Source organism: Siphateles boraxobius, unplaced genomic scaffold (assembly GCF_051911475.1).
Source record: "Siphateles boraxobius isolate OS27281-9 unplaced genomic scaffold, OSU_SipBor_1 25, whole genome shotgun sequence".
NCBI lineage: Eukaryota > Metazoa > Chordata > Actinopteri > Cypriniformes > Leuciscidae > Siphateles > Siphateles boraxobius.
In genome coordinates, this window is record NW_027508866.1 from 27,827,502 (window position 1) to 27,840,885 (window position 13,384).

A 13,384-nucleotide genomic window follows, 5' to 3' on the forward strand; every position below is an offset into this window, starting at 1 on the left:
TTCTAGGGCAGACGTTTGTCCTGGTAACAGACCATGCCCCGTTACAGTGGATGGCAAGGAATAAAGAGACCAATAGGAGGGTAACTCGATGGTTCCTGAGTCTCCAAGCATTTAATTTCTCTGTCGTTCACAGAACCGGACCTTGCCATAGCAACGCTGATGCCCTCTCACGACGAGATGCCCTCTACACCTTCTCCCCGCAACAAAGAGACACAAAGCAGAGAAGGGGGGTGTGTGGCATCGTGAGAGGGAATGTCATACAGGCAAGATATGTGCCATCTGGGTGGTTCCAAGCATGGGGACTACAAACCAAGATGGCCACCTCGTTCTGGACTACAGTTAGCAGGTTCCTCAGCGGTGGGGACACAGCTGTTGTGAGTGAAGGAGAAAAGCTGTTAATGAGCTGAGAACAGAGAGACTGGCTGTTTTTTGTTTGAGAGCATAAAGTGAAGCTGGAAGAGTTTTTTTGGTTTATAAAAAGAACGCTTTGGAGTTTTGAGTTGATTTATTAAAAGAAACCAGTGACTTGATCTCTGCCTGGACTCATTTGTGAACCGACCCACACTTTGGTGATACCCTACCTCTCACGATGCCACAGTCCTGTAAATCATGTGCGGACCACTGATGAAAGGAGAAATGTGCTGGATACATTAGAACTGCAGGATCTGGATCTGGATGCTTGTGGAGTGTCAGAGGAGTGGAAGGATAGACTTCTGAACCTCATTGAGAAGAATGAGTCAACCGACGTGTGGCCCCAAGCCAGTATATTCCTGCGCCCAATGATGCTTTGCGCAAATTATGGGTGTAACTTCCGTTAAGCTGTAAACAATCAGTGAAAGACTAGCTCTATGGACGAAATAATATATATTTTTAAACTGATAACAATGACATTACATTTTTCTACTCACCCTTCAACCATTGAACATTAAAAGTACATTTAAAAAAAGCATCAACAAGCTACTTTCAACAGACCATGAATAACTCCAAAAGCTTGAATCTTTCCACAGCAAAAACGGACGGTTAAATATCACCGTGGTAATCTGTATTATGTAACATATGTTGCCTTAATAAACATATATACAGATATATACAGATATATGACAGATAATAGATTTTATTTTCCTTTTGAAAACAAACCTGGAAAGAGATGTGAGGATTTGGGGAGAAAAAAAGAGATTCTTCATGAATTGATATATATCGTAAATTAAATCGTGAGAACAGACCACAGATATGAAGTATATGTTGACCTTTTTCATACTATTACAGCAGAATGCAAACGGAAAAAGAAAATAATCATGAGGGAAAGTAAGCAAAGACATAAGAGAGCTCTTGCCAACGTTATATCATGTCACGCTAAAATACCAAGTGTTACGTTAATTCTCACGTTATTCTTAAACAAAACATGAAAGAAAACTGACAGCTCATTGAGTCTCACTGATGGATTAGCTTTATTTGTAGGGCAACCTTACGATTTAAAATTATTTGTTTCAGTCTTTTTGAATGGAAGTTCCCCAAACCTGAAGTGCAGCCCATAATTTGAAACGCAGTAAACTCGTCAGGAATAATGTGGATAAGGAAGTCTTAGAGTGAATATGCATCTCTGCTAGTTTTACTGTGGAAAAAGAATGTTGACCTGTTTATATTTGTACAGATATTAGATGGCTGAATGCGAAGACGCTCACCCACTCCCACACCAAGCGATTGCACTCGCAGCTTTGGGAGGCAACGTTTTCTTTTTGACCATGGACTTGACTTCTGGCTTTTATAATGTTCCCTTGTTTGAAGAGTATAAAAAGTACACTGCTTTTTCCTCTCCTTTCGGCCTCTATGAGTACAGTCGTCTACCTCAGGGTTTGACCAACGGTTCAGCTACCTTCATGAGGATGATAATGTCCATTTTCGGGGATGAAAATGTCCCAAGCCTTCTCTGCTTCTTGGACGATCTGATGGTTTTTGCTCCAAGTGAGCAAGTAGCTCTTGACCGACTGGAACTGGTTTTCTCACACCTGTCTAAGCACAACTTAAGCGCCAAAGAAGTGCATGTTCCTCAGGAGATCTGTCAGGTTCTTGGGGCACATTGTCACTGGGAATGGTGTCCAGACCGACCCAGAAAAGGTGAAGGTGATCAGTGACATCCAGACTACCGACCTCATGGAAGCGATGATTTTATATTATCAGCATTTCATTAACGACTGTTCTGCTAAGGCAAAACCTTTTTTCAGTCTCCTATCAGATCAGTCACAGAAAAGAGCTCCGAGGAAGTGTGGTCGTATGAGGAAGCCACTCAGTGTCGTGAAGCTTTCACCTGAGGATTGGACTAGTGAGTGTGGAACTGCTTCATTTATCTCAGGTTCCCTATGGAGAAAAATTGAACGTCCCGTTGCTTTTGCCAGCAAAACACTCTCCAAGTCTGAGATGAAACTACCCAGCACATAGAATCGATTTTTTGGCTTTAAAGTGGGCCGTTTGTGACAAGATTAGCCACTGGCTAAAAGGGAGACATTTCACTGCATGGACTGATAATAATCCTTTGACATTTATTCTAACCAAACCCAGATTGGATGCGTGTGAACAGCGATGGGTGGCGAAGCCCGCTGCATATGACTTTGATCTTGAAGTATGTATCAGGTACGATAAACGTTGTTGCAGATGCCTTGAGCAGAGAGCCCTTTGTCAAGTCTTGTGTCAGCCATCATCTGTTGAAACTGAAAACGAGCTGCAGGATGACGTGGCTGACTCATGTTCTGGATCCATTGATGCTCCTGAAGTTTCTGCTTTTCTGGGTGCTCACTGCGATGGTGGAGTTAGTCCATCATCACTCCAGCTCCCTGATGAAAATCCTTCTGTTGCAATCCCGTTTTCCATACTTACAAATCTCCAAGAGCAGGACAACGTAGTCGGTAGAGACATCAACTATGTTCTGAGACATAAACGTCCTTTAAAGAGTGAGAAAGCAAAGGAACCTAGCTCTGTGACAAACCTTTTGAAGCACTGGAAAAAGCTGAAAATTCATAATTATGTGTTGTACAGAGTAAAGAAGGATTGACTGATGAATAAGAAACTCTTCCAATACGTTGTACCAGATTCCCTAAAGCATGATGTTCTCTGATGCTGTTCATGACGCAGCTGGACATCAGGGTGGTGCAGGAACTCCCTCCCTTGCAGCTGAAAGGTTCTTTTGGCCAGGTATGAGTAAAGACATCAAGCTTTATGTGAATAACTGCCAGAGGTGTGTTGTTGGAAAAAAGAGCCAAATCCTTGTGCGTCCCTTGAGCATATTCGCACCTCTGAACCTATGGAACTAGTATGCATAGACTTTTGAAGTGCTAAACAGACTTCAGGGAAGGTCGTTGATGTCCTAGTAGTGACAGATCATTTTTCTAAGATAGCACATGCCTTCCCCTGTCACAACCAGTCGGCTAAGCAAGTTGCCCATCGCCTTTGGAATGACCTCTTCTGCATTTATGGAAACACAGTCTCAAAGAGCAGAACCGCCATGCCATTCTTTACAATCGGAAGGTCAGAGGTTCACCCTTAGCAGTGGAAGATAGAGTTTCGCTGGCTAACCGTCGAGAGAAAGGCAAGAGCAAAGTTGCAGAGAAGTGGGACTCTGTCTTGTATGAGGTTCAATCAGTGAGACCAGAGATTAATGTGTACAGGATTAAGGATGTTCAGACTGTTAAAGAAAAAGTGGTGCACAGAAATCTGTTGCTTCCACTGAATTTCTTTTTTCTGGGATGATGGTGATGAATCGGTTTCGATCAGATTCCACTGATGCTAACCGTGGCAGTGCTCTTGACTCCGCTCTGATGGATGATCCTGATCCTGTTTCAAAGACATCAGAAGGGTTATTGCAGATGGATGGAACGCATGCCAGTGATGATATGCAGGATGCCAGTTGTGGTGGAGTTTCAGACATGCCTGATGAGATGACTCCTGAGTGCCCTGGCAATGATCAGTACAGTCCAGAACTTGAGCATGTCCCTGAACCTGCTGAGAGTACAGAGAGTTTACCTGCAACCAAGCCAAATGAGTACCCCAGTTGTTTTCCAGAGCCTGATAACAGACTTGCCCCTGTCATTTGCAAACAGCCCACAAGGACACATACAGATCACATCACTACACGATTAGGGAGATCAGTTAAGCCCCCTAACATACTTATTTGTGAAGTTGACATTCAGACAATTGTGGAAAGAGTTTCAAACAGTGATGCACAAGTTATTTTTCAAGAAACTAACTTTGTTGTTGAGTTGTTAAGGAACATTTTTTGTTTAAAATGTCTGAGTCAACTGTGATGTTAAGAGGCTGACTTTGAAGTGAGTTTTTCTCTGAGAAAGAGTCTGAGATGTTTAAAGAGCAGAAATACATTTTTGATCACTAGAAGTGTGTAGACTGCACCTATAGTTTTGTTAAGTGTGGGACCTGGTACCATTCCATTCTTACACACTTCCTGGGGAAGAGATATATTATCTGACTGTATTGTAAAGCTCCTTTTCTCACACCTGTTTTAATTTTTTTTGTGCTATCTTTTCTGTATATTTAGTTTGTTACATATGCTGGTTCTCGCCCAATTAAGCAGAATTTAATGGGGGTGTATGTAATAGAAACAGAGTTTAAATAATGTTGTTAAATTCATACATAAATTGGGAAAACTCAACATTGGCTGTTTTGACACTCGCATTTGCGTGCGTGATATTGCGGGTCGAGCTACGTCACCACCAGCAGTGTCTCACATCTCTCGCATCAATGAGCGCTGCGTCATAATAACGCAAGTTTAGATTGTTTTCAAGTGCAAGGTTGGACTTTTATATTACACACAAGTTTACTTCATTTGTCTGTCAGTTCCTAGTTCTGTCAGTTGAGTCAAATATGTGTTATTTGCGATGATAAAATGGAGAGTGTGTTTGTCAACCTGCTTGTAAACTCCAAATCTCTGTTTATCTCCATTATTTATTTATATCGACTTCTGAACAACATTGTTGTGTGGATGTATATTGTACACTAACCAGCTTTTGGTCGTGTTTGTCCCAGTTTTGTCTGTGACAGGCCCAGTAAAGTGCCATCTTGAGTGACCATCCACCTGCTCTCAGTGTGATTCCACACACACACACAGTCACATATTGTTAACTTGTTAGCAACATGTTAAAACATGCTAGTTACTTGCATTTTCCATTTTAACAATGTCCTTCTGTCTTCAGTGAATCTTCATGTAGAAAGAGTTTTTTATTATAGAATACATGTCTACTTGAATGGCCATTAATATGTCCTCCTTCCATTCCCCTGGAGATTATGTTAGAGTCTGTGTGTGTGTCTCATGCTGTGAGTTCTGGTACTGCTGCACATGTTTGTTATGTAGGTCTTCTAAACTGCAATAAGTTCACTCACACATGCATGACGTGATCAGATCTCTGTCTGTGTCCAGGACCCGTGTCCTCTGTGTGACGAAGCGAAAGCAGCCCTCGAGCCGTATATACACCGGGTAAGACTGTCGAATGTGTGTGTGTGTGTGTGTTCACTGTTCCAGGTCCAGCTGCAGGTGGTGGACATCACTCTACTCTGTCTAATGTGTGTGTGTGTGTGTGTTCGCTGTTCCAGGTCCAGCTGCAGGAGGTGGACATCACTCTCCCGGAGAACAGAGTCTGGTTCGACAGGTACAGATATCACATCCCCGTCTTTCATTTAAATGGACAGTTTTTGATGATGCACCGTGTGAACTCAACACTCCTGGAAAAGCGACTAGATGAAGCCACTGCAACTGGACAATAATATCTGGAGATGTTATGTAGTTCATTTCAAATAAAGTTCTTGACCTTAATTGTACCTCTCTGATTGTAAAATCCCTTTGGGTGCCACCCTTTGGACGGCTGTGTCCTAGTAAGGCTGGATATCCCGGCTGCACGTTATCAAGGTTGAGTTTGTCTATGGGGAGTTGATTGGATGGTTGTGGTTTGCTATTGGCTGATCTCATGCGAGTGACAGATTATTGCCCCGCCCTCGTCATCAGAGAAGAGAAGAGATGCTGAAAGAGGAACTTATTCTGATTTCTGACTCAAGATTACAGAGCACATGAATTTAAAAAAAAAATGCATGGAGAAATCATTTATAAGAAACAGTCATCATGAAATCAAATTTGACTGTTCTTATTTTTTATCGAGTATTTGAGAGGTTTGGATAAAGGGGTTTAAATGAAAAATATCTAACCTGAAGAAAAAATCATGATGATGCGTTTGATCATCCTTATGTAAACAATCGAGGAGAGTCTCCACATGGAAGACAGACGACTGGCAGATCAACGTCCAACTTCATTTCAAACAGGATTAAATTAAATTGAATGTGGAGGATTTTAACTGTGACAAGATGATTAACAGGACAGTTTAAACTGTCAAGTCACCTTTATTTATATAGCGCTTTTACAATATAAATGGTTTCAAAGTAGCTTTACAGAGATAACAGGAAAGTAAAGTTGTAATAGTATTGTTAAATTCAAAATTAAATGTTAAATGTCCCCACGGTTTAAACTGTGACAGGACGCGCAGATCTAAGAGACAGCTGTCCGTTACAGACAGTTATTTTTTTTATTATTTTTTTCCCATCTCCACCATCTCTTTGGAGGACAACTTTTTAATTTTTTTTATAAGGCAATATATTTTTAAGTACATACACAATATGATCCATTCAAATTATATTCAGTGCATTTAAATGTTGTCCTACCATAACTTTTCACCATGTGAAAAGACCCGGGATCCGGGTCTTTCACGTAAGACCCGGGATCCGGGAAGGGCATGGAAAAAACACCACATACAGAGTGAAACGTCTCGGTTACGTATGTAACCCTCGTTCCCTGAGTAGGGAACGGAGACGTTACGTCGGATGACGACGAATGGGGGTTTCGCTTAGAACACCTATCGACTTCGAGTATTACAAAACGAGCCAATGGCGATGAAATGCCATGGGTCTGCGGAATTTGCATAGCGTATCTCCGCCCCACCGCGTGGGTATAAAGGAGGACGCCGGCAACATGCAGGTATGTCTTCGCTGAGGAGCCGAGACTGAACTCAGGCGTCTGCCCAGCGGTATAGCGGAAGTGGCAGGGAGACGTAACGTCTCCGTTCCCTACTCAGGGAACGAGGGTTAAATACGTAACCGAGACGTTCCCTTTCGTAGTCACTCCGAGTTACGTCGGATGACGACGAATGGGGGTCCCCGTGAAATCACGCCACCTTCACAGCTGTCTTCCAGTGCCCTGCGAAAGTCTGATCCCCCTGTCGTGATGCTGGCACGGACGAAGGAGTCCTACTTAACACAGGAATACCAAAGTACACTGGGAAGCATATCTCAGAGGAGATATGCCGCAGCATGCCTACCCGTAGGGAGGACTTAAGAAACACATATGGCCGGAGGGCTTCATATGGAGGAACGCTGGAGTGACCACCCCGAGGGGTGGCAACTTTCAACTCCAGGAGGGCACGGTGGCTTGCCAAGGGAAAGACACATGCTCAAGGAGGCTTACAGTGGAAATACACATGTGGGGGTTACTCAGGGAGGAACCATGCACACGGAGGCACCTAGCCGACGCCCAGGCAATAGACACTGGTGCCAGCGTCAACAGTGCTGGAGGAACTCAGGGCTTCAGAGAGGAAGGCTCACCTGAGGAATAATCGCCCGTATCCAGTCCATGGAGTGGAATGGCGAGCAAGCGAAGACACCTGAGCGGGTCCAGTACTAGCTAACTGAAGCGAGTACACGAGAGGACACAGGCTCCACTCGGAGATTATAGAATCTGGCGAATGTGTTGGGTGTCGCCCAGCCTGCAGCTCTACAAATGTCTGCCAGCGAGGCGCCATGCGCTAGAGCCCAAGAGGAAGCCACACTCCGGGTGGAGTGGGCTGTCACACCAAGGGGGCACGGTCGGCCTTGCTGTTGGTAAGCCAAAGCAATGGCGTCCACTATCCAGTGAGACAACCTCTGCTTTGAGAGAGCCTTTCCCTTCAGTCTCCCACCATAACAGACAAAGAGCTGGTCTGAGGTCCTGAAACACTGCGTTCTGTCTACGTAAGCGCGGAGAGCGCGTACTGGACAGAGCAGTGCCAAGGCTGGGTCTGCCTCCTCCCGGGGCAGCGCTTGCAGGTTCACCACCTGGTCCCGGAAGGGAGTGGTGGGAACCTTGGGCACATATCCAGGCCGGGGTCTCAGGATCACGTGAGAGTGACCGGGCCCGAATTCCAGGCACGCTTCGTCAACGGAGAATGCGTGCAGGTCCCCTACCCTCTTGATAGAGGCCAAAGCAACCAGGAGCGCTGTCTTCATAGACAGGAACTTAAGCTCAACTGAATGCAGAGGCTCAAAGGGAGCCCTCTGCAGGGCATTTAAGACCACTGAGAGGTCCCAAGAGGGAACGAGAGGAGGGCGAGGAGGATTCAGTCTCCTCGCTCCTCTCAGGAACCTGACGATCAGGTCGTGCTTCCCCAGAGACTTACCTTGAACTGCTTCGTGATATGCGGCGATAGCGGCCACATACACCTTCAGGGTGGAGGGAGACAGCCTTCGCTCCAACCCATCTTGCAGGAAGGAAAGCACGACAGAGATCGAGCATCTCCTGGGGTCTTCTCGACGAGAAGAGCACCAGTTGACGAAGAGGTTCCACTTCAACGCATAGACATGTCTCGTGGACATTGCTCTAGCGGGAAGTGATGGTAGCCGCCACCGCTGGTGGCAGGGTACTCAAACCTGCCTCGTCCCGTCCAGGAGCCAAACGTGGAGCCTCCAGAGATCGGGTCGAGGGTGCCAAAGGGTGCCCCGTCTCAGAGAAATGAGATCCTTCCTCAGAGGAATTGGCCAAGGAGGCGCTGTCGCGAGGAGTACCAGTTCGGAGAACCAGGTCCGGGTGGGCCAATACGGCGCAACCAGAATGAGCTGCTCCTCGTCCTCCTTGATCTTGCACAAGGTCTGTGCGAGAAGGCTCACTGGGGTAAACGCATATTTGCGTAGGCCCCGCGGCCAGCTGTGCGCCAGTGCATCCGTGCCGAGAGAGCCCTCGGTCAGGGAATAGAACAGGGCGCAATGGGTCGAGTCGTGAGAGGCAAACAGATCTATCTGTGCGTCCCCGAACTGGTCCCAAATCAGCTGAACCGACTGGGGATGGAGTCTCCATTCGCCGGAGATGGCCGAAACCGTGACAGCTCGTCGGCTGCAAAGTTCCGATCTCCTGGAATGTAGATAGCACGAAGGGACCTCAGGTGCTTCTGACTCCATAAGAGGAGGTGGCGTGCGAGTTGCGACATACGGCGGGAGCGTAGACCACCCTGACGGTTGATGTACGCTACAGTTGCGGTATTGTCTGAACGGACTAGTACGTGTTGACCCCTGAGCAACGTGAGGAAACGGTGCAGGGCAAGGCGTACTGGCAGCAACTCGAGGCAATTGACATGCAGAAGGCGCTGGGGTCCTGTCCAGGAGCCCGCGGCAGCATGTCCGTTGCACATGGCGCCTCAGCCCGTGGAAGAGGCATCTGTGGAGACAACAACATGCCTGGAAACTCGTTCTAGGGGAACACCGGCCCGTAGAAAACTGAGGTTCCACCACGGGGTGAAGGTCTGACGACAGGTCGGAGTTACTGTAACTCGGAGCGTGCCATGATGCCATGCCCACCTCGGGACTCTATCGCGAAGCCACAGCTGAAGCGGTCTCATATGAAGCAATCCGAGCGGCGTTGCCGCGGCTGCAGATGCCATATGCCCCAGGAGCCTCTGAAACAATTTCAGTGGGACCGCACTCTTGTTTAATGGCTGAGTGGAGAAGGCGACCAAGTCCATACCGAGAAAAGAGCTCCTCTGCACGGGGCAAAGTTTACTCCTTTCCCAGTTGACCCGAAGGCCCAGACGAGCTAGGTGCCGGAGCACTGGGTCCCTGTATTCGCAAACCTGGTCTCAGGAGTGAGCTTAAGACAGCCAGTCACCGAGATAGTTCAGAATGCGAACCCCGTGTTCCCATGGAGGAACAAGGGCTGCCTCAACAACCTTGTGAAGGCGCGAGGAGACAGGGCTAGTCTTCACCCTTCGCCAGTAGGGAGCAACCTCCGCTCTCATGATAGGGGCATAGCCACCGACCAAAGTGGAGCGGACTCCCGTGAAGCAGGGAGGAGACCGTGCGAACTGAATCGCATAGCCGAGCCGATGGTTCGCACGACCCAGCGGAACAGATAGGGAGCTCTGGTGCAGGCTCCCAACTGTGCCAGCGGAGTGAAGAACCACAGACGTCCCCCCGGTGGTGCAGCGAAGCGGAATGACCAGCCCAGACGAGGGCGGCATAGCGGCCCGGTGTGGGGGCAAGGTCATAACCGCACCCTGACAGAGGAGGCCAGGGAAGGACCAGCGTTCCACGGGGGCCTGCTCTGTCAGGGGTCTGGCGACAGAGGGGGACAGGGGCGAAACGGTCCGTGGACGGCACGCCGTGTCAACCACCTCTGGGGCAGAGGGGGATGAGGAGAGCACGGCTTGTGGGCGGCGCTCTGTGTCGTCCGAGAACTCTGTATGCTCAGAGAGGAGAGAGTCAGTTCTTTCTGAATAAGGATTCTTCCCCAGCCCTCCACCGGGGAAAGGAGTGGCCCTGCTACCAATTCCTGGAAAGAACTGAGTCTCATCTCTGAGCAGCCCATCTCAAAAGTGCCGCTTAACCCGGCGTTTAGCGGGGTGCGGGGCTGGAGAGGGCTGTGGCATCCCCCTACGGTCTTCCAGAGCCAGGCCCGGGTGAACGGGCGGGGTTGGAACCGTGGGAGGGAACTGGTGAACATCACCTGACTCCGAGAGCGTACGGCCACTTTCGTCGCTCGGAGAGCAAGGTCAGTGGCGGCGCGCAGCTCACTGAAGAGCCTCGGGTCAGTCCCGCCCTCCTGCATGTCCATGAGTGTCTGGGTCAGGTAGACCAGCAGAACGGTCATGGGATGCAGTGAGGCAGCTGCCTGTCCTGTGGCACTATAGGATTTCGCCACAGATTACTGTGACGAAAAGAACTACAGGCTTGGACGGGTGCTTAGGATTGCGCCGGGAAGCACTCTGAGGACACAGTAGCATGGCATCAGAGCGTTCAATCGGCGGTCTCACCCAAAAACCAATCGTCCCGGGAAAGCATGGCCATCATCTCCGGATCAGACTCAGGCACAGCCGTATGCACACCAGAGGGTGGCAGCTGTGAAGAGTCGTCATTTCCAGAAGAATCAAGCCCACCTAGTGATGCTGCTACAGACACAGCATCATCCTCTGTAGCTTCAAATGAAAACACACGGGCCACCCGAGGGTAGACTCGTGGAATCATCAGTTCGCTAGCGGGCACCGTCATTAAAGAGGGGGGGCTGGGGCGTGGACTCAGAGTCGGCGCCTTGTTCCAGACCAACACCCTCAGGTCACCCTGTCCACCAGCCGAAGATCGGGTAGTGGATGAGGGGACTCTCACTCTTGCGAGTTCACCGAGTCTCGACCTATATATGACGCGATGATCACGTTCCCAGAGAGAACATGAGTCATCCACGAGCGCTGTTCAAGCATGATCAAAGCCAAAACACACTAGACAGCGCTCGTGCCCGTTAGTTAGAAAGAAAGAAATAAAGAAAGAAAGATGGATCAGTAAGAAAGAAAGAGTAGTTAGAAAGAAAGATTAGTTAAAAAGAAAGATTAGGTAGAAAGAAAGAAAGATTAGTAAGAAAGAAAGATGGATTAGTTAGAAAGAAAGAAAGATGGATCAGTTAGAAAGAAAGATTAGTTAGAAAGACAGATCAGTAAGAAAGAAAGAAAGATTAGTTAGAAAGAAAAAAGAAAGAAAGATTAGGTAGAAAGAAAGTAAGATGGATCAGTTAGAAAGAAAGATAAGTTAGAAAGATAGATTAGTTAGAAAGAAAGAAAGATAGATAGATTAGTTAGAAAGAAAGATAGATTAGTTAGAAAGAAAGATAGATCACTAAGAAAGAAAGAAGGAAAGATAGATTAGTTAGAAAGAAGATAGATCAGTAAGAAAGAAAGAAGGAAAGATAGATTAGTTAGAAAGAAAGATAGATCAGTAGGAAAGAAAGAAAGATAGATTAGAAAGAAAGAAAGATGGATTAGTTAGACAGAAATATAGATTAGTAAGAAAGAACGAAAGAGTAGTTAGAAAGAAAGATTAGTTAAAAAGAAACATTAGTAAGAAAGAAAGAAAAAAGAAAGAAAGATTAGTAAGAAAGAAAGAAAGATGGATTAGTTAGAAACAAAGAAAAATGGATCAGTTAGAAAGAAAGATTAGTTAGTTAGAAAGACAGATCAGAAAGAAAGAAAGATTAGTTAGAAAGAAAGAAAGAAAGAAAGAAAGAAAGAAAGAAAGAAAGAAAGAAAGAAAGAAAGAGAAAGAAAGAAAGAAAAAAGAAAGAAAGATTGGGTAGAAAGAAAGAAAGATTAGTAAGAAAGAAAGAAAGATGGATCAGTTAGAAAGAAAGAAAGATAGATTAGTTAGAAAGAAAGAAAGATAGATTAGTTAGAAAGAAATAAAGATTAGTTAGAAAGAAAGAAAGATTAGTAAGAACGAAAGTTGGATTAGTTAGAAAGAAAGAAAAGATTAGAAAGAAAGAACATTTGTAAGAAAGAAAGAAAGATGGATTAGTTAGAAAGAAAGAAAGAAAGATGGATCAGTTAGAAAGAAACATTGGTTAGAAAGAAAGAAAGATAGATTAGTTAGAAAGAAAGATAGATTATTTAGAAAGAAAGATTAGTAAGAAAGAAAGATAGATTAGTTAGAAAGAAAGAGATATATTAGTTAGAAATAAAGATAGATTAGTTAGAAAGATAGATTAGTTAGAAAGAAAGATAGATTAGTTAGAAAGAAAGATAGATCAGTAAGAAAGAAAGAAGGAAAGATAGATTAGTTAGAAAGAAAGATAGATCAGTAAGAAAGAAAGAAGGAAAGATAGATTAGTTAGAAAGAAAGAAGGAAAGATAGATTAGTTAGAAAGAAAGATCCTCAACAGAGGTGGTACCATTTAAAGCGAGCCAAAGCGAGCTGAAGCGAGCCGTACCGTACCGTACCATGCAGTGGAAAAGCGCCACAAGTGAGCCGAGCCGAGCCGTACCATGCAGTGGAAAAGCGCCAAAGCGTGCCGTACCGAACCGAACCGTACCGTACCATGCAGTGGAAAAGCGCCATAAGACGACACCGTTCTCTCTAAACAGACTTTAAACGTGAACCTGTGATAGACGCTGATGGCGTTCACATGCGCATTAAGAATTGATTCTATAGTTATGTGCGTTTGAATATATGTGCGCAGGTTTGTAATTCCTTACAAACCATGCCTAAATAAACTACTTGTCTATACATTTTGATGCAGAATTTTATTTTATCTTATCACTTTGATCCCTACGCGAAC

The 13,384-nt window shown here is 45.9% G+C and overlaps 1 protein-coding gene across 1 annotated transcript in view; it reads left to right on the forward strand.

Annotated features, from left to right (window-relative positions):
* The window catches only part of cunh5orf63 (chromosome unknown C5orf63 homolog), a 209,283-nt gene that overhangs the window by 37,201 nt on the left and 158,698 nt on the right, over positions 1 to 13,384 (forward strand). The window contains exons 3-4 of the mRNA XM_077243444.1: positions 5,423 to 5,479; positions 5,596 to 5,651. Coding sequence (XP_077099559.1) covers positions 5,423 to 5,479; positions 5,596 to 5,651 — 113 coding nt within the window. The remainder of the gene's footprint in view (positions 1 to 5,422; positions 5,480 to 5,595; positions 5,652 to 13,384) is intronic.